At 32.3% G+C, this 22,027-nt stretch overlaps 3 protein-coding genes across 4 annotated transcripts; 1 reads left to right on the top strand and 2 right to left on the bottom strand.

The window, feature by feature from the left end:
* The first annotated feature begins 4,649 nt into the window (after positions 1-4,649).
* Positions 4,650-8,904, top strand: LOC114424967 (carbon catabolite repressor protein 4 homolog 4-like). Of its 2 annotated transcripts, none has more exons than XM_028391669.1 (10): positions 4,650-4,777; positions 4,876-4,967; positions 5,076-5,116; positions 5,233-5,282; positions 5,373-5,442; positions 5,874-5,995; positions 6,564-6,706; positions 7,035-7,179; positions 7,337-7,484; positions 8,231-8,904. In XM_028391669.1, exons 1-10 carry the CDS (start codon positions 4,725-4,727, stop codon positions 8,537-8,539), a joined length of 1,173 nt encoding a protein of 390 aa, XP_028247470.1. In that variant the 5' UTR covers positions 4,650-4,724; the 3' UTR covers positions 8,540-8,904. The 2 variants fall into 2 exon arrangements, with proteins under 2 accessions (XP_028247470.1, XP_028247469.1); XM_028391668.1 differs by having other exon boundaries at positions 4,697-4,777; positions 4,873-4,967.
* A 2,933-nt stretch (positions 8,905-11,837) lies between these two features.
* Positions 11,838-12,637, bottom strand: LOC114367419. Its single transcript, XM_028324598.1, has one exon. The coding sequence runs from the start codon at positions 12,510-12,512 to the stop codon at positions 12,108-12,110; it is 405 nt and encodes a 134-aa protein (XP_028180399.1). The 5' UTR covers positions 12,513-12,637; the 3' UTR covers positions 11,838-12,107.
* A 3,765-nt stretch (positions 12,638-16,402) lies between these two features.
* On the bottom strand, positions 16,403-20,287 carry LOC114425009 (probable LRR receptor-like serine/threonine-protein kinase At3g47570). The gene is made up of 3 exons (XM_028391727.1): positions 17,412-20,287; positions 16,933-17,301; positions 16,403-16,628 (listed from the first exon to the last, which is right to left on the bottom strand). Exons 1-3 carry the CDS (start codon positions 20,110-20,112, stop codon positions 16,615-16,617), a joined length of 3,084 nt encoding a protein of 1,027 aa, XP_028247528.1. The 5' UTR covers positions 20,113-20,287; the 3' UTR covers positions 16,403-16,614.
* Between the last annotated feature and the right edge of the window lie 1,740 nt (positions 20,288-22,027).

The following is a 22,027-nucleotide window of genomic DNA, read 5'->3' as shown; positions in this document are numbered from 1 at the left end:
TAGCATGTAATACATTATGAATTGAAGAGTTTAAATATCTCTCTTCATCACTCCAATAAGAGTCAACATTGAGGCTCCTAGTTTGTTCACTACTTGACTTTATGATGAAATCATCGATCACCTTGCCTTGTCTCCTTTTGGCCGGTGAACAACCGGTGAAGTCAACAAACGAGGGCGGGTAAGACCATCATGGAGTTCTTAGAAATAAGAATCTGTTCTGATGAATTTCAACAATTGAAACATACCCAAGTGGCTACCAAGTGTACAACTTGTTCTTCTTATATAAAACTGAGTTCTTATATAAGAATTGGGTTTTTAATAGTAAAATATTATTTTGCTGATTAGAACCAATAAAAAATTATAAAGATGTAGAAAAAAAGCATCTCCGATGATGAACTTATCTATGGATTCTTAACTTATGTATAGTGGACCCTATACTGTAACACACAGAATTTAAGAACTCTTAAAAACTTGAAATGGGTCTCACAAATAACTCTCACAAATAACTCTCACTTTGCTTACCAACAGAGATAATTTTGCATAACATGCATGGTATAAAAGTACAACATACCACAATTGAACGCGTGTTTTAAACGAGGTAGAAGTAACCAGTTTAACATTTAACTTCTATATATGCAATTGTATTAATTATTAAATATTGGAAAAGAAAATTTTGTAATTCATTATAATCCTATATATCATCAGCTCAAACAAAATTGTTTCTAATAAAAAAATTACGTAATCTAAAAAAAATATACATATCTCAACACACTAATTATAAGTCTAATACAGTATTGATTCCTCTCGAGAATCTTCCATACAATAATTAATTACAATGATTTGTCGAAACAAAACAGATAAGGATAGGCAAATTATATGAGGTAACCACATATGCGTGAACATAGTGGCAGCTGAAAAATTCAATGTGCATCGCATGGGGCATGTGATGGCGAAATCTAATTAATTAATATGGAACAACCGCAAGTTCAGAGAACGCGAAAAGCAAACACTTGAAAAGGACTTTGTTTGGATAGCATTTGAAGCATTTCATAGAAAGTTGGCAATTAAGAAAAAACCAATCACAAAAAGCCATTAGAAAAATAATGTGGATGGTGAACCTAACTGCCTTTCGTCACTTAATTTGTTTATATTCAGTTGGTTTAACTAACTAACGGTGCTAGTAAGGAAGCCAACAACTGCACCTGTCAAGTTATTGCCTAATACTTAGCTTGCATCGAATCATCTTAATTAACCGTAATTAGCAAATGGTGTGTTAACATTAAAGAAAGGAAACGTGCTTCTGAGAATTTGTGTGGTGCCCATCATGCATGCATTAACTACTTCTGAATATAAATTAATAACAGCATTCACTGCGGTCGCGATCTGTCTTATCTTATGACACCTGTTGTGAAAAGACATTGCAGAAGATCAAATTACTCAACTTAGAAATTTCAAGTTAGTGATTATCTTAACATAACATAAGAATAATGGAAAAAAGAGAGAGTACAAAAAGAAACACTAAGCTTAATTAGTAATAATTCTTAGAAGAATTACAAATTACACACTAATTGTATCATAATGGTATCCAATCTAACAAACAAGAATCCAAACTGTTCGAACTTTTTTTTTTAATTTTCCAAATATAAATATTAGTTTCGTGATTAATTGAATTCTTAAAAATTCATCGAATTAAACATTGAATTTAGTCGCTTGTTACAGACTGGTATATTGATCCTTTAATTTATCTTGCATTGCTCAATTAATATCCATGGCAACTTAACTTTGTAAAAAGGATTGAAATATTCCCCGTACTCCCTTTTTAGTTTTATCTTTGCCGAAGGAAAAAAATACATATGCTTATTCTGTTATTGTGTGGTGGTGTTTTGTATCAGAACTGATCTGGTTCTATCTTTATGCATATTAATAGAATCTATTTGCTTTACGCAAACAAACTCTGCATAAAGTAATTGTGTCATTTTCAAAACTCAAATTAATATATATATGATTAGAAATATATCCAAGTCTCAACTAAAATTCCACATTAAAATATATAATTGAAAAATAACTCTCATCTTTTGAACTAGTTTTTGGAATTGAGTTAGACTTCTCACATTATATTCTATAATATTAAAGTTGTTTTAGCTTTGATCGTGTGACCACGCTTTTTCTAATCCTCGCTTTATGATAACAAGTATAGCATTCTAAGATATATAAATATATTTAATTAATGTTTTAAGTGGATCGATATATTAATAAAATTATATTTGATCTTATCGTAATGGATAATAGAATGCAACTAGAAATTGGACACACCGATGGAATATAGCTAGTTGATGACAATTTCATGCAATTTGATTAAAAACACAACGTATTCTAGATCTAAATCCTAAATAACAATGCTAGATAGATAAACGTCAACTCAACAATATAATCAACATGTCATACAGGAAATTTGACTCTTCGATTGCAATATTTTGCACAAAAATGGTTTAACGTGATCATGATAACGTACGATTAGGTTTAGGTCCACTGAGCTTGTTCTCATTTTAGAAAAGAACAACATTTTCCACTCTTTTGAACGAAATTTGGAGACTGGTTTGATACGCAAGTGGAAACTTATCTATTAGAATTGACGAATTGCTTCAGCTTTATCAGCTTATCCACAAGTTAAGTGAAGTCATGTTATAAAGAAAATAATTTATTTAATAAATTAAATTAGTGGATTTAATTTAATTAAATAAATATTCTAGTAAAATATTATTATATTTTTTATTAGTATTAAAAATATAATTAATAAAAATAAATAATCTTTTTTATAAATGTGAAAATTATACATAAATAAAAATAAGATTTTATTATTATGATTAAATTAGTTATCATAAATAGTTATGTGATTATTTAATAATTATTTTTATCTTAAATTAAGAAGTTTATGAAAATAAAGAGATATGAAATAATTTATATTTTTAAATTATAGATAAAAAATTATGAAATTATTTTAAATTAAATTTATTTTTTAAGATTTGAATTTATATCTCTTTAAAACTGGAAGTAGAAGTATTTGTCTGAGAATAAATAAAAAAAATTAGTAATAAAAATTAGTCTCGACATAAATATAAATAGAGTTTTTATATAATTAAAATTCTTTTATTGTTTCAAGAACCCACCGGTTACACAATTCTAAAATTTGTAATTATTATTGCAGTATACTTTAGAATGAAATAGATCTCTTATTTCGCAACAAGTGCTTTAAAGACTCCCTTATTGTCAGTGTTATGAACAGCACTCACTGTTTAACTATAAATGGCCTCACTTCTCACGTATCCAATCAAAATACTAGCTAGCATGGTTCGGTTTTTCCGTTTATCATCATCAATTCATCATTGAAACTTCATGTTTTGATTTACCCTAATAAATCATTGGGCAAGTGTATATATACATAAATATATACATCCTTGGTGAAAACAAAATAGGTGGCTTAACCTTGTTAAATTCGATGAGCTTCTAGTTTTTATCACAAAAATAACATGGTTATTGAAATTTGAGAAATGTTATCTGTATACAACAAATTTTAGAACTAATTAATTAGAGAGATGTATGGAATATGATAACTGATGTGATGAAGAAAGATAATGTTGCATAATATGAATGATTGCATGAATAATATATTGCTTAAAATTTTAAAAATATGCTTCTTCTTCGACATTAATATTAAATTAAATGTCTTACTTGTATTCGTCATTTTCCGAGTTTGAACCCCTGGCGCGACATTTATGTTAAGTGAAATCTCTGCTCTTAATATTTCTTTTTTATCATTGAGAAATTAGAAAAAACAGAAAGGGAATTACAACCTAAGAAATGATGTAGGAGGACATTGATTATAAATATGTAAACTATCTCTTTGTAGAGATCCTTGCCTAGCAAACCAATCTCCCCATTGGTCTCCCTCTTAATTGACAACAAGAGAGAGAATTTAAATAATAAAATTTTTGATGATAAAGATTTTCTCGGAAGAGATTCCAAATGAAAATTTTAATTGAGACAATCCATTCCTGCCATTTTTGGTTATGAAATTCTACATATTTCTTATATTTATTTATTTGTTTTTATCTTTTTACTTGTTAAAAAATAACTTTATTTGATAAATAATTGAGTTATTTATTTTTCTTAGAGATTAATCGGTTATAGGAATATATTATTTTTAATAAAAAATTAATAAAAATATTAATTATTATATTTTTTACTGTGTCTTTATTTTTAAATAATTTAAAAACAAGGTATTAAATTTGAGTTTTGTTACTAAAAAAAAATATGGTTGTAAACAAAAATCCTACTACAGGGATTCCTTAAACACAAGTCTTGAACGTATTAGATGGAAAATAAGACTTCCTCTTTTTTTCATATTTGTGTTTTTGGTGGGAGGTCAATACGGTGTAAATAGATACATACAATTTTATTTATTTGTATATATAAATAAATAAAATTCAGAACTAATTATAATTCCAAAAAAAAAAAGTAGTATTACAATAACCATCATTAAATCCAACAAACAAAGTAGTCGTTGTTTTGGTCCTTTAGTTGGGCCAGTCCATTGAACGTTAGAATTGGGTCTTTCTTGAACAAGTTTGGGCCAACAAAAACTGAATTTTTATTTTTAAAAAAGACGGCACTGCCGCATTGTTTTTATCGCCTGTGCAAATCTACGAAAGAAAGAAGCGATAGATATGCTAAAAGCAGTGGCTGCGTGTGCAGTGTTATGCTCAAACTCTTCCACTAGGTATTAATATTTTGATCATGCTTAAGCATTCAAACTCCAATTAGATATGGCTTATATGTAATGAATATGATACTCTGTTCTGATTCTGAATGAAGCAGCGCTATAAGGAAGATGAGTAGTTTCTCGCCTGCGTTTCCCAAGTTCATATCCGTAGAAGGCGCAGACATACATTCCAGAACTAAACCTGACGGTAACTAACCCAACCTCGCTTTTCGATTCTCATTTTAACTTTAATTTGCAGCACCAACATTCAATTCACTTACTTATGCTCTTTCGCTTCTGATTTTTTTTTCCTCAGGCTTCAGATTCAGTCTTGTTTCGTATAACATTTTGGCTCAGGTATGCTAACTGTAACCGTTTCGAATATTGTACGGACGTATATACGGTTGCCGTTTGTTTAACCTTTTTTTTAAAAAAAAAAATTAAAAAAGAAAGGATTTTTATTTGTAATGTAGGCTTATGTGAAGAGCTCACTGTTCCCACACTCTCCTTCCCCAAGTCTCAAGTAAGTAATGTGCTTTGTATCTTAAGTTTCTAACTAATGATTGTAAAATTTGTATCTGTAATTTCACTATTTTGATTTTGCTTGATGTAGATGGAAGCTTCGTTCAGACACTATTTTGGCAGTTCTCAAGAACTTGGGAGCTGATTTTTTCTGCCTACAGGTTTCTTTTTTTCTATCATTTCTTCTTGTCAAACGACTGTTAGTGTGTTTGTTTTTGCGTTAGAAACCTACTAAACAGACAAGGAGAAGTAAGAATTTGTTGCTTCTCACAAAACTGTGCTTTGGAACACGTGCCCTTGTAGTGAAACAGGAAAAAACAGACATGCTCTGTCTCGCACTAATATTTGCCATTAGTATAATTTTAGCATTTACATTGTGCATTGTACAAGATACATGTTTGCTTTTATATAATTAAGATTTATGATTTATAATAAATAAGTATTTTTGAATATGCAAATTATATTATGATTAAGGAGAGAATATTGGGAATGCTTAATTGATAGAGTGAGAAGAGTGAGTCTCGGTCTCCAATATGTGTATTCTAATTTATAATGTAGGAGTATATTTCAGCTTTTTGATGAATCATTTCAGGAAGTTGATGAATTTGACAGCTTTTACAAAGGGAACATGCAGGACCTAGGATATTCTTCTATTTATATGAAGAGAAGTGGGCAAAAGCGTGATGGGTGTGGGCTGTTTTACAAGCATAACCGGTATGTTCAACTTCTGTGTAAAACTCATGCAACTTGTAGCTTTGAAAGGAAAGAGACAGTTTATAATGTGGATTTTACCTAGAGTTACAGGACCTGTGACAAGTGAGTGGCTTGGATTTTGCACCTGGATACAAGTTTTTTTAATAGAGTTGGGGAGAACTAGAATAACTTTGCTAATCCAAGGTCCAAAGTCAGTGTCTTGTTTGGTTTATAATGGAAAATTGGAAAGATTCCAACTTAAAACTTGCGATCCCTTGGACACTGTTAATATTGTTCTGATGCAAATGTTAATATAGTTAATGATATACTTATAATGCAAAGTCCCCAATTTAATTTTCTGGTAATTAAAACCAGCAACAATGCTACTCTGCTAGTTATTGGTTAATTAATATTTACATAAGTATGGTTCTCTTTATCTCTTCTCTCTTTCCCATCTCATCTTTTGGGGTTAATTGTTAGTTAGTTTTGTCTCCAAAAGAATTTAATGGAGGTGATTACATATTCATTGATGCTCTTTCAGTTCTTGGTACCTTTGTCTACTATTTATCCTTACTTTTTTACTGTTTAGTGCAGAGTTGGTCTTAGAGGAGAAAATTGAATACAATGATCTTGTAAAGTCAGTTCCCGATGGGAACTCTTCAAATAATGATGAACACACCAATATCCAGACAGTTCAGCCAGATAAACAAAAGGATGTGCCCCCCAAAAATGGTAAATGCAAAATAAAAGTACATAATTCTGTTTGAAATATAGATTTTCTTCTTAATATTAAGGACGGTCAATCTTGACTCTTGAGCATATACTGTTTTGACATTGTTATAGACTAGATGAACTGGCAGAAGTTCAATTCTATTTCTTCTACTTCATTTCTATTGCTGCAGTGTTCCCCTGTTTTCCTTTTTTCTATATATTTTCTTTTGGTATGTTTTTTTTTCTGTTTTTTTTTCCTGCATTCATTGTTTTAATACACAAAGAAATTGCAGTTACATGGATGCCTGTACAGTGTGCTATTTCTTCATTAACTGAATTTCTGACCCAGGATCTAAATCGAATTCAAAAGATCGTGGAGATCCCAATGATCCTTGTGTCAGACTAAAGCGTGATTGTGTTGGAATTATGGCTGCATTCAAACTCAAAGATCGCTCTCATCATATTGTTATTGTGGCCAACACACATCTTTATTGGTAATGAAGTGACTTGTGTAGTTGTGTGTGTTTTACTTCATTTTTTCTGTTGTTGACTTTTATTGAAAATTTGACTCAATGTGGATTGAGTTATGGGAACATGGGTTTACTTAACTTTAGTGATGGAATTTATAAATTATGTATATTTCTGCCCCAGGGATCCTGAGTGGGCTGATGTCAAGCTTGCACAAGCTAAATATCTTCTATCCCGCTTAGCAAAATTTAAAACACTGATATCAGATAGGTATGAATGCATACCTGAAGTCATTTTGGCCGGTGACTTCAATTCTATGCCAGGAGATATGGTACTAGCATTCCTAAAATCTCAACTCCCCTATTTCTTATTTTTGACTAAATTATAACGTTCCTGTTTGTTATTTTCCTATCTTGCCCAACTCTTGTCTTGTTATTTTAAGCTAGGTGCTAGATTAAGATTGTTGTTCCACAGAAATCCTGTGTGATGCATTAATCTGCTAGCAACTCATGGTTATTGATTAACCTTCAATCTCAAAGGAAAAGAGATGACATAGAAATAGTTGCTGGGAAAGGGAAATCGCAAAATGTGTCCAGAGATGTTATAGTTGAGTGCTGCACACTTGACCTCCTTTCCCAAAAACAAATGACAGATACATTTTTTTTTTTTAATAAATTGATGACCAAACTGTGCTAGTAATCTTTAAGTACAAATTCTATGAATTTGACAAAAGATCTTGAACACAATTCAATGTTAATGGCTATTGATTGAAAACTGTTTATTCTGTTCAAAATAAAATATAGAACTCTTAGTATGATGACAATTAGCTAAACCAATTTAACACAACAAAAGATATTTTAATATGTAACATATAGCAGCTTTTAAGTTTATTTTTAATCAGCATTAGAATGAACAGTGCAATACTGTGAGTAATTTGTATTTCGATATCAATATGTCTGTCCATGTTGCTTTTAGTCATGCTTGAGCTCTTGCTTATATCTTTGGATGTGCTTTCAAAATATGAGATGTATTCCCTGCTATGTTTTACTAATTTATCAAATCTCCCATTTTTTTCAGGTTTATCGGTACCTTGTATCAGGGAATCCTTCATCAAACCTGATGCCGGACTGTTTAGAGGAGTCTCCTATTCCCTTATGTAGTGTCTATGCTTCTACAAGAGGAGAGCCACCATTTACAAACTACACACCTGACTTCACTGGAACACTCGACTATATATTATTTTCCCCTTCTGATCACATTAAACCAATTAGTTTTCTTGAACTTCCAGACTCCGATGCAGCTGATATTGTTGGTGGACTGCCAAACTTCATTTATCCAAGTGATCATCTACCAATTGGTGCTGAATTTGAAATCATCGAGGAATAAACGTTCTTGTATGCCAGGTGTTATTTTGAGTAATCAGCTTTCATGTTCCACCTCCTCTCCCCTTTGTGATGATTAAAGCAAGGTTCTGGAAGCAAGTGCACAGGCAATTGGCAAGAAGGACAACAGTTACCAAAAAGCAAACATTTAGAAGTTTTTGTTGCAAATGTGCCCATAGCAGCTGCAACTTCTTTCCTAGTTTTTAGAAGTTTAATTTTACATTTCAAATATTAGGAGATATTAGGAGTTCTGATTCTGTTTTTAAATTTAAAATTATGCCCTTATGTCTACAAATAAGGGATGTATAATTTATGCTCTGTGCTCTTTATTTAAAGCTGCTTTAATAAAATAATTGATACTTCTCTGCACATTATTTTTCTTCCTCTCATAAGCCCCAAAAAACAACAGTTTTTGTTTTATGACGAAAATTTCATTGAGTTTGACTGACTTCGCCCCCCCAAAAATTTGCAGCCGAGTCTTTCCGAAGAAAGAAGGTTGTTGTGTTCTGAGACTTGACAATTTCAAAAATTTAATGTAATTTTCTGATTTTGGTGAACATATATCTCATTTTACACAATATATTGTTATGTATTATTTTTTTAGATAAAACATTTTTGGGATTAAGTGAATGTCATTATTTATTTCAAAGGAAAACTGAGGAAAAAAGCATCTATGCCAGTTTTCTTTTGATGTCGAAACTAAATGATCAATTTTGCCTATCCGATGTGTCCTTTCAGGCCATTATCACTTACTGGCCCCTTCGGTATTACGACCATGATCTTTTTGTTGGTTGTTATTATTTTTTCATGATTGTGGTGCAAGTTCTGAAACTGTCCATACTAGACAGAAACTTGATGATCATCATAATTGTGGCCTTATGTGATGGCCCTACGATAACGACTGGCAGTTAAACTGTAACCAGTTGATTTAAGAAGTCAATGTTCTTTGCCTATTCTCTTGTCAGATTGTATAGATCACTGTTTTCCTCCATAACACTCATTATACACTTGAAAAATGTACACTCCATGTGCTGTTTGACACTAGAGAGAGCGAGAAAAAGAAAGAAAAATATAAGTACAATAGGATTTATTTATGACGTGATGGGAAGAAAGATATAAAAAAATAACAGAAGAGGAGATATTTGTTGCAATATTTATATAGAGTGATATTCCAAATTTGATAACAAGTAGTAAGTGTATAGAATAATGATACACAAACATCTACTTATTTTAAATATTCTACCAATACCTTTGATTTCTCTTTATTTTTCTTCTTATTATATCATAAATTATATCTATATTTTTTTTCTCTTTCTATCTGGGTGTCTTATAGTATAATAGATGTCCATGAAATATTTCTCTTGTAACAACAGAATCCAATATGAAGTTGGTTCAGTAACTAACTAGCTTTTTCTTTTTTTTTTTTATAGTGTTGGTTCAACAATGAAATCAATTTACTTGTTTTGCTAGTCTAGGGAGTCTTGAAATTACACAGTTGTTTCCTTGCTGATTCTGCTCCTAAATGGACGGCGCTGTCCATTCGATTGATGCTTATTGCTTAGGACATTTTACTGTTATCATCAATGCGTTAGATTGAAGCAGGGCCCTCACGAATTGGCACATGATTGGAGCAAAACGTTTTAAGAGTGGGCCATGAATACTGCAAGTTGCAAGTCGGGAGGGTATGGGTACGGGTAGGTTTAAATTTGTGTTGTGTTCTCTGTTTTCATGTTTTTAAGGCTGGTTAAGTTAACCACGCATGTTGTTCTGTGTCAATTAAGTTAGCTAGATAATCTGTCAAGTGTCTAGATGTGTTACACTCTAGATGCATCAACGCAAGCTTAATTCTTAAAGAAGTTCAAGAACAGTAGTATCATACATATAAGCCCATATATAATGGTTATATGTATTGCCAAATGAAATCATTAAAAGTTTGTAAAGGCAAAGTTCATATCCAAAACAAAGAAAAGCTTAGATATAACATTAGATTGTCACATTTTTCTTTTTTGGTGTCTTTAGATTGTCACATGGTCATATGAGCCATTAGATAACATATACTTGTCCCCGAAATCTGAACCAGATCCAAATGAAAGTGGGGAAGTGGGGCTCATAGATCCTTGCATATTCGTCTTTAGATGGAAGGTAAATGTATTTTTTCCCTCATGACTTGGGAAACTCTGTACATTTATGGCTTTATCCCCAGGGTCAGCATCACAAACTTTAATTGGGATGCCGTGTGAGGTACATCAAATATTTGAAATTTCAACTAACTTTTCAATGAAGCGGAATCAAGCCGGAACTAAATAAATTCTAGAGGTAACCAAAAATAAATGCTCAATACAGTTTGACCAAATTCATTTTTTCACTGGATCTTGATTAAATATTGTTGTGCTAATGCATATGAAAATCTTTTGACAAATTTCTCAAATTCATTATTATTATTATCAAGAGAAGAAACTTCTATATTTATGCAAGTTTATTGGGACGGAGAATTTTGTCGCCCAATATTATCCTATTTGACACGAATTACTTATAGTGAAAATACTTAAGATTTCGACCAAAAAAATTAGGCAAGTTTATCATAATTTCCATTCAATCAGACCGAAGTCTACGTATGTTGTAAACTGGGCACCGAGTTTTCAAGCTTCCCTTTAACACATTCATGATTCAAACATTTCAATTTAATCTTTTGCTGTGCTATGTTCCAAATCTGCGTTATTAATCTTTATTTCTCATTTTGGGTGGTGGTGGGGGTGCATGGGGACGTTGGATCTCATACATGTTCTTTTTTATTTTTTATATATAGTTTTTTAATTAGGTTCCATGCTTCACTGTCTTTAGAAACACCGCTGCTGTAAAATCAAAGCAAACCCATCAAGGTGAGTGGTGACAAATTCATGACTCATCTCAGTGGGAACTTTGGCACACATGTTGATATGATGTTCTGGAATTTTCTACACATCCAAGTGAACCAATTTTGACAAAGGAATGGAATATATGTGGGCTAGCTGGCTAATCTCACATTTAAGTTTAGTTTGGAACTATGTGAATGCGCGTGTCTGAATTGAATGTTCTGGAATACGTTTGCTGATCTGATCGAATAGATAGTCGATCTTTGTGCTTGAAACAATTCTTGAAAACATTGTATTACTTTAAATATCTCGACCCTTGTAAGCAATGTTGAAACATTTTAATAGTACCTACTTTATGTTTTAGTAGTGCAATTGGTTAATTTTACTCTTAAGCACATATACTGATGTAGTAAATTAGTAGCACCAGCTTTTGGCAAAAAAGTGACCATATGTAGAACGAAATACTAGTAACATTATGTTCAAAGTTTATTTATTACATCATTACATGTTTATCAGTTCCCAAAAAATGTATTTTTACTTCAAAAGCTAGCAGGGAACTTCTTTAAGAAACCTGCGCATAGAAGTACAACTCTAGCCAGCAACATAATTACGAAGTTCTACTCAATTTTAATAATAATATAAACATTCAGATAATTAATATACTAGTGAACTAGACACATATCGAGAACATGTTGCCACTACTAGAAAGGAGGAGCTTTGTTAATTTGGAAGAACTGGCACTGAGAAATATGCCTCAGTAGGTGCTTCAATGCCCATTTTGGCTTCACCAGTAACATCTCCAAGGAACCCATTGTAGAAAGCTTTAACCTTTATGACTAAGTAAAGAAAAGATGATGCAAGGTACGAGAAGCCCAACCTGTGAAGCTTTTGTGCTTGTTGTCTACCTCGGTTTGTGCCACGTTTTGCACCATTTTCACATCCCAAGTTAAAGTTATTATTATTATGATTATGATGTTCATTGAAGTTCTCTTCTTCGGGTTGGATTGGATGGTATCCATAGTTTTGGCGACGAGACAGTGAACAATGGCTTCCTCTTTCTCCATAAGAGGCTGCACAGTGCATTAGTCTCTTGCATTTTACATCCCTAGCAAATTGGGAGGCCATGTTAGTGTTTATTAGCAAGGCTTTAGGCTAGAAGGGTTTTCACAAGAGTGTTTTTGTGATGTGTGGAGCTCAAGGAGTGTTCTCTCTCACTCTCTTCTAAATTCTAATTGAGATTTGTAATGATAAGAGGACCTTTATATAGAGAAAGCCAACATGGAATCATGAAGATATACAGGGTGTGATTTTGAGGCCAATATTTATCTTTTCACACCCTTTGCTGTGTTACACCCACTAACCGACAAGTAGTAGAAATTGTGATAGAAAGAGACCTGAAGAGGGCATAAAAAAAAGGTGTAAGAAAATTGGGACTCTCCTAAGATTAGGGATAGAAATGAATTTAGTTAAACTAAACTTTATAATATTATCTAAACCTTAACAATATTTCAAATCTAAGACATCAACCCTCATTTATTTATCTAATGTATGTTTCTGTTTTTAAAATTGTAAGTTTGGACTAAATTAATTTATTTTAAAAGCTTATTTTATAGCTATATTTTTTTAAGAGCTTAACAAACTATATTTAAATAGACTAATAGACCTAAAATATGTTGGTCAATAGTGTGCCAGCCGTTAAATAAGTAATAACTATACAACATCAACTTTTTTTAAAAAAAAAAACTATACAATATCAAAATATTAAAGTAAATTTTTTTTGGGTACATAAAGTAAAAATTTAATATAAAATATAGCAAGAGCTGCAAAATATGGCGAAATAAAAGTGGGGTCCATGAGAATTACGAATAAGTTCATGGCACGTGAAGTGTAGGACCTAGCTATCAGGACAAGCGGGATAGAATTGTTATATTCATTCAATTTCAGTGACATGCAAGTTGGGTATGGGATGGAATGGATCACGTAATTTCATGGTTAAGGAGCGTAATACGTACCTCACTCTCAACTTGCTTGTGGAATCAGAGTTTCAATTCAGAGAGAGGATTGAAGATGATCAAGAGGTTGGATTTTAATTTCAGTACTTCTCTCTTTATTTGAATCACACATTTTATATTATTTCATCGGCTTCCAAATTAAAGATCCGTTTGTGGCAGATATATATGTGACTTGTGCATTCATTTAACATTTCAAATTAGTATACCTTTTTTTTTTTGTTTTCCACTAATATTCTCCTTCATGGGCAATTTTGTTTGAAATACTATCAAATATTAAATATGAGTATTTCTCCACCAGAAATTTGAATTTTGATTCGTCACGTGGAGTTATTAGTTCCTCGTGTAATAAAATTAATTTATGTCAGTTAATTTTATAATCAAACACTAAATTATGTGTGTCATATGACAGCTTCAATATGAGCATTGTGTATGTCAAAACATATAGTTTTGATCCTTTTTGTTTTGTTTTTCGGGCAAACAAAATCTTATATAATATGAGATACAAGGGATTCCCAAATCCCTTTACACACTTAGTGAATTTAGCCATACCTTTGCACACATAAGTCACTTCTTATAACAAATCATCTGCATAATATGTTCCTATTACTACATGATGAAGACCTTTTTTCGGTAACTACAATGATTAGGACTTTTGCTGATAAGAAAAAATTGTAATTGTAATTTTTGTTTTTTTTATTGAATTCAAAAGGTATTTTCACAAATTTTGGTTTAAGTTGATCGGTTATGAGACTAAATTTTTGTTCAAGCTTAGTCATACTTATAATTTCCTGTCCCTCTTTGAGTTCTGCAGGAATCAAACTGATCAGGTTATTACACATTATCAATTTACACTATCTCAATCATGTATTGTGATTATTTCACATCTATTGTCCATGAAAATTTTAAAAAGAGCTATATGGGACACAAAAGTTATTAGTTATTCGACAAAGTTCGATGCTAGGATATGAAATGTAATACCTTTCTGTTCTATTGATTGATAATGTGTTTTAACGAACTGAAAACAACAGCACATACATGTTAAATTCAGATGGGAGAGAGTCAATGAACCCAAAGACAAGTTAAATGGCACACAGAACCTAAATTTGGAAATAAAAATGGACTTGAAATGAAAGGGAACAAATAAATTATGGGGGTGTTGTGCTTCTGGCGGTTTATTAATTTGTCTTTACTTCATTCCATAATTTGGAAGAGTTTTGATTATATATACACTCTATATGGATGCATAATACTAATGTGCATGCTGTGCTTCATGGTATGGCGAATTCATCCTTTACTTCACCCTTCTAAACTCTTTGATTTTATGATTTACTAAACAAGAGAAGAAAGAAAAAAAAATCTGAGACATAGTTTCTTTAATTTAAAAGAAGAATTAAAAACCAAGGCTTAATTACAAAATATTCTCCCTTTCATGATTTCGCAAATTTGCTTATTTGTCTTCCGTATTTAAAATTAGATTAGTTTAAATATGTTAGTACTCATTCATATATTTTCTGATAATTTTTTTCTTTATTTTTATTCTTTACTATTTAAAAAAAGATTTTTTTATTTTTATCTTTAAGATTTTTCTGTTATTTCGTGACCATTAACATTTTAAAAATATGAGTTGTGAAAAGCGTCGATGTTTATCTTGAAATTAAAATTACAATATTTGGCACTAAAAACCGTATCCATTTCGTTTTCTCCATCATTGTGTCAACTCAAATCGAACATAAAATCAAGAAGACCATATGAACTTGCACAATTGAAACTCTGGAACAACATGAACACAATGCATAATCGAAACAAAAAAGAAGAACATAGAAACATAGGAGATGGACGAAAAAGAGAAAGAAAACGCACGAGGTGGTGCAGGCGGCACGGCGGCGTCGTTGAAGGTGCAAGGGTGCATGTGTTTGGAGGCGAAAGGGTCGCGCGCGATCAGATCTGGAGGTGGAGGCGGTGCGCGACGTCGAAGGAGGGTGGCGGGGTTGGTACACGACGTCGAAAGAGGGAGGCAGGTCTGGTGCGTGATTTCTTTTGCTTTCTTTATTTACAAATTTTGCCATGTTTTAAAATTTGTAGAATTATATATTTTTAAGATAGATTCATGTTGTATTCTTGAGTTTGTGTGGTGTTGTTGGCTATCAAGTTAGAGATGTCAAACAAAAGCAGAGCACTCAGCTTTAATACTCAGCCAATTTCTCATAGTTCCTTCTCATTTCTCTTGCATTGCCATCTCAAGCTTAGTGCAATAAACGACCTTTGACACTGCTAAAGTCATGTCTTAAGAAATTGGAATCATAGACAAAAAGTGCTCCTTAGCATGAGATGCAAATGCGAATGTTTGTGGTCATGCTTTGAGGTTTCGCAGTGACAAGCATTAGTTTGTGATTGTTTGTAACCAGGGTTCTCCAAACACATTGGTAACTAGAAGTATCTAAGATGAAGTGCATGTTTAGATTAACATATGCAAAGATAAGTTTGAATCAAAAGTGTGTTGTAAACTCAAGTTTGACCCAATTTTCCAGCCCATGTCTGCTTCCCATCTTCAACTCTAGCATAGACCATTGCTTTTGTCAACAATGGTTTTATATGATTTTATATCAGCATTGCCATTGTCAATTTTATTATTAATAGGTATTCCAGCAAATATTGTTTATCTTGATACTTAATGGTTGTGTAGTTAAACATACCAATATGTCAACAAATAATACTTTATAAACAAGGGGGACATATTCTGAATACCAAGTGTGATTTACATACCAATGTCAGTCACTGCGCCAACTTATACGGTTACATTCCACTTTATTTTGGCCCATGTTTTAGGTTTATACTCATTAATTTTTTTTTTTACCTTTATGAATTTCACGTCTGATAAACCACTGTTAAATTTTTTTTGCTACATAGCTCTTTAACATTAAAGACAGGTTTATGGATCCCCAAATAAAATACAATAAAAAAGTATTTTAATGCTCTGCATTAAAATTTGGAAAATCATGGGAATAAAAATAAAGGAAGTAGAATAAGTCTATTACTCAGAATCTCAAATGGATTAATGATTATACATACATTAAGTATATATGAGAGATGTTACTTGAAGGATGGATGATTCATTCATATGAGTAGATAATTGGGAATATAATTAGACAGTACAAAATATGGCCAACAGATCAGTTGTTGAAATGTGTGTGACATTTGACCTCAACTTTGATTATTCAAGCGTCAACACCTGAAATTTGAGAAGAAACTGGTTAGTTTCGTAGTTTTGGAATTTTGAAACACAACAAAATGGCTGAAAATGAAATTGTATTTGTTAACTATATAAGCAATTAATAACGTACAAATCTCAATTTCATTATATTGTCATGTTTCAAAAGGAATACTAATATGTGTGAAATAATTAGAAAAAGGGACAAAAGAATATTATTGTACATCAAACAGATATTAAAATTTGGCAGAGAAAGTAGTTTGATACATCTACACTTGTTCTCTTGTAATATGAGGATAAATAAGTCATTTTTCATTTATCTTACCGGTAAGAAAGGCTCTTTTGGTTTTGTTCAGCTCTTTAGTTACATTCACCATATTCATTCTTTGTTTTGGTGATTCCACTGAACAAGCAAGTCCTATACTAAAGAGTGTAACTAAGCACTTTTGAACAACTGGACTAATATTCTGATTGTTTTCTTCTTCTATTGGTGCTTCTCCTTGTTTTAGTACAAGTGATGGGTCCAAAATCTGTGAAAGATTACCAGGAAATGAATTTTCCACAAAGCTACGCAAATTTTGACCATCTTCAAAGATTTCATCTGTAGGTCTTCTTCCAGTAAGCATTTCCAACATAAGAATCCCAAAGCTGTACATGTCGCCATTCATAGACACCTCAGAACCCACTCCATACTCTATAACATATAGCAAAAATTTTCAATGCATTGAAGTTAGTAAATAACAAGTTACTAGAAAAGAAAGGGAATTCAAAGAAACACTTATTCAATATCAATTTAGAACATACCTGGAGGAGCATAGCCAATAGTCCCTTTTATTCCAATTGTACTTGCTTGCTCAGAATTAGTACCATTACTGGTTGAGATAAGTCTTGCTATGCCAAAATCACTCACATGAGCAATCATATCATCATCAAGAAGGACATTGCTTGGCTTTAAATCACAATGAATGATCATTTGCTCACATTCATGATGAAGATAATGCAATGCAGAAGCAACATCAATCATGATATTTAATCTTTGGTTGAGGCTCAGTGTTCTTGGATGCTCTGCACTTATTGTGCTAGGATGAAGCCATTGATCTAAGCTTCCATTTGTCATGTACTGGAAAATTATAGCTTTAAATTCTTGACCTTTGTAATCTGTGCTGGAGCAACATGTCAAAATCTGAACCAGATTTCGATGTTTAATATTTTTAAGTGCATTGCATTCAACAATGAAACTCTTGTGAGCTCCTTTATTCTGAAGCTTTAGGACTTTTATGGCAGCAACTTTTTCTTCTAACTCAATAGTTCCTTTGTAGACAAAGCTAAAATTTCCAGACCCTATCAAGTTTGTAGCTGAGAACCCATTAGTTCCATTGTGTAGGCTTTGGTATGAAACTCTAGCCAGCTGGTCAATTGTTGGTGAATCTAAATATGGTCTTTTACTCCTTTTCCTCACCCAGTAGATAGTTAGAATAATTGACAGTATGAGAAGAAAACCAACCACACTAACTATCACTGCTATCAACCTAAACTTATGGTTATGGTGTTTTGCAAGTTTCTTACCTTTGACAGGGCATGGTGGTAGATGCAGTTTTGAAATACCTCCACAAAGCTTACTATTTCCAGTAACCACTAACCCACTTGCATTTTGAAAGACACCTTCAGTTGGTACCTCACCATCCAACATGTTAAAAGACACGTTTAAATATTCTAAGAAAGACATATTTTGCAGAACATTAGGAATTGATCCAGACAAGCGATTTCGTGACAAGTCTAAACGTTGAAGACTTTTGAGTGATGCCAAAGAGGATGGTATGATTCCTTGTAAAGAATTCCCTTGCAAATAGAGGTACTCCAACATTGTGCATTCTCTGATAGTTCCCGGAATCTCACCAGACAAATGATTTTCAGACACATCTAGCAAATTGATGTTTTTTAGGTTGTTTACTTCTTTTGGGATACTACCACTCAATGAGTTTTGTGACAAATCCAACACCTGTGTTAGAGATGACAAATTAAAAATCTCTAAGGGTATGGTTCCTCTAAGGTTGTTTTGCCTAAGATATAGATATTGTAACATTTGGCAATTTCCTATACTTGAAGGAATATTTCCTTCTAACTTATTTTCTCCTAAACCTAAATGAAACAATTGACTGAGGTTCCCTAGGAAGGCTGGTAAATCTCCTGAAAGCTTGTTTGCACTCAATTCTAAAAGTTGCAATTTTTGAAACTTCCCAAAAGCACTTGGGATAATCCCTTGAAAATGGCTCTGTTCCAAACCCAAGAGAACTAAGTTAATCAAATTTCCTAATTCAGTAGGAATTTTTCCTGATATCTGATTACCCCCAAGAGCTAGTTCACTAAGTTGGGTGGATAAATTGCCCAAGGAATTTGGCAACTGACCTCCAAAATTATTGTGGGCTATAGATAACACTTGCAACTTACTACAATTTGTCAATGAATTTAAAAACTCCAAATCATTAGTTGAATTGTTACCTAGATTGTTCGGAGACAAATTTAGAATTTGAAGATTTTGTAGCTTCCCCAGACTTGGGACTTGTCCCCTGAAATGGCCACCGATCTCGAGTATTGAAAGGATAGATGTGTTTGTGATGGAAGGTGGGATTGGACCTGAGATTTTATTGCCACCAATTTCAAATACTCGGAGATTGGGGAGGGTGTGGAACATGTTTGGTGGGAGAGTGCCATTAAGTTGATTTTCTGTAGCTGCCAGTACAGTAAGAGATGACATATTATAAAGACAAGAAGGAAATGTTCCAGTCAGTTTGTTGATACCTGTTGATAACCATTTCAGGCTTTTAAGACGACATATTTCTTGTGGAATTTCTCCCTCTAAATTGTTATAACCCACCCCTAGAACAATTAGGGATGAAAGATTTCCTATGAAAGATGGGATTCTTCCGGTTAACTTGTTTTGAGAAATGCTCAAATATTGAAGCTTCTGAAGTGAGACAATTTCAATTGGTATTTTGCCAATCAAATTGTTCCCATATGAGAATAAGCTGTTGAGGTGAGTGCAACCTGTCAAGTTTGTAGGAATTTCCCCTCCCAATGAGTTATTTTCAATGGAGAGATGCTGCAGTTGTGACAACCGTCCTAATTCTTGTGGGATTTTCCCGTGGAAGTTGTTGTTTGAGAGGCTCAAGTTTCTCATATAAGAGAGATTGCCTACATGAGGAGATATGAATCCCTTCAACTGGTATCCGTCCAAGTTTAACTCTGTAACTCTTTGAAGCATGAGATTGCATGTGATTCCATGCCAGTTACAAAAGTGAGTGGAAGTATTCCAAGAGAACAAGATTCCATATGGATCATTTGATATGGATTTTTTGAAATTGAACAATGCCAAATGATCAGTCTCATTTCCCGAAGCAATGACAGTCATATTTGAACTAAACCATAGTGTGTTTAGTGTAAAGAGAGAAAACAGGTGGATATTTATAGACCAAAATGCAAGTAACATGAGGGAAATGTACTTCATTTTGATGAGGAATTGAAGGTTGTTTGATGGTGGAATTTCAATTCTTAGATAACTTTATATATGGAATATGGAAATTGGATGGGATCAGAAAAGAAGCGTCATGCTGTTCCTTCTGCTATTTTGTTATTGACTGCCATCATTAAAGGTCAAGTCAATAACCAACCAATTGGCAAATTGCAGATACTTTCATAAAGCTTTTGTGAAATATAAAGCTATCTTTAGCAGTTATATTTGAAAAGTCTCTGAATAACGATCTAGGGAAGTAATATTTTAGTATACTATATTATTACTTTAAAAATAATTTTATATAATAAGTTGCTACTCCACTACTATAGTACTGTATTTTATTGGCAATTGTTTCTTCCGCGTGGAAGGTGAGTGAGAAATTGTTCTGTGTGAACCTGAGCACAAGTTGACAACTTGATATTACAATATGTTGGTGGGTCGTCTAAGCGCGTGATCTCATTTTTTGTATCCATACAAAAATCAAAGATAGGTATCAAAAGTTTATAATAACGTTCAACTAATTAAATTGTAGACTAATTTGTCCTTGAATATCTAAATTTCATAAACTATATGCAAACCATTTGGTTATCTTAATCTCTTTGTTACCATGATGTGTAATCCCAAAGGGCCAGAGATTTGTGGATTGGCCAGAGATTTGTGGATTGCCGTGAACTAACAATATAAAAACAAATCACTTTTAGATTCTAATTAAATTCTATAAAATATATTTTAATTTTTATATGGAACAGTCTTATTAAATATATATTTACATTCTAATAACTCTTTAGTTTTCTTTTAAGATAATTATTTCCTCTTGACTCTGTAGGTCACGGTTAAATAGTTGCAACTTTTCTTCAGTGGAAATGAGAATCATAGTGTGCTAGTCTTTGAAAAATAAAATGAAAAATGTCACTCGTCCTTATAACCAAAATATTAATATTTAATTTTGGACGTGCACAATTAATAGTAAAAATGAATCAATAATTGGAAATGGGAATCAGTGGCTACTAGTATTCAGTAATGTACATTGAAACACTTGTTAATATTTAATATACATTGAAACACTTGTTAATGTACATTGAAACACCATTCAGTAATGTACATTGAAACACTTGTTAATAATTGGAAATGGGAATCAGTGGCTACTAGTATTCAGTGGTTACTAGCATAACCAAAATATTAATATTTAATTTTGGACATACAACTAAATTTAATGTACATTGAAACACTTGTTAATATGCGAACATAATGTTTGATTTATATGGACTTAGAGAGAAAGTAGTCCATGTGTTCGGCCATGCTCTGTGGTGAAAATGGTACAATTAAAGAGAAAGGCAAACAGATAACAAATACATGCAAAAAGTGAGGGATGAGTACACAGTGGAATTTGATCTCTGCAATGTTCATATACTTCTACATTCCGGTCATGCTAACTTTCTGTCTAAAAGTGACATAGAATTACCTGATTAAATTATTTGTTCTCTGTATGACTCCTAGAAAAGTTATTACTGAATTCATGTACTGCTTCTACAAATTACAAGTACTACTCTTTAGATAGATTGAAAAGTCTCTGCATATATGGTTGATTTTACACAAGAGCTGGACTCAGAAATGTGAAATCCCTTAGATAGAGAGATTGATAGTTGTAAAGCATATGCAGCCACTGCGTCAACTTATACGAAACAGTTGCAGTCCAGTTTTTATTTTGGCCCATGTACTTTATGTTTATACTCATTAATTTGTATATTTCATATGAAAGCTTTTTTTTTTTTTTACCTTCGTGAATTTTAAGTCTATAATCCCAAGTTCGAAAAAGTTCTTAATATATTAAAGAAAAGTTTATGGATTTCAAAAACCAAAATAAAATAAAAATATTGTATGATGAGTATTTTGAAAGCATTTTGATGCT

Source organism: Glycine soja, chromosome 9, assembly GCF_004193775.1.
Source record: "Glycine soja cultivar W05 chromosome 9, ASM419377v2, whole genome shotgun sequence".
NCBI lineage: Eukaryota > Viridiplantae > Streptophyta > Magnoliopsida > Fabales > Fabaceae > Glycine > Glycine soja.
The sequence above is the reverse complement of the archived record's forward strand: the minus strand, read 5'-3'. Positions and strand labels throughout refer to the sequence as shown.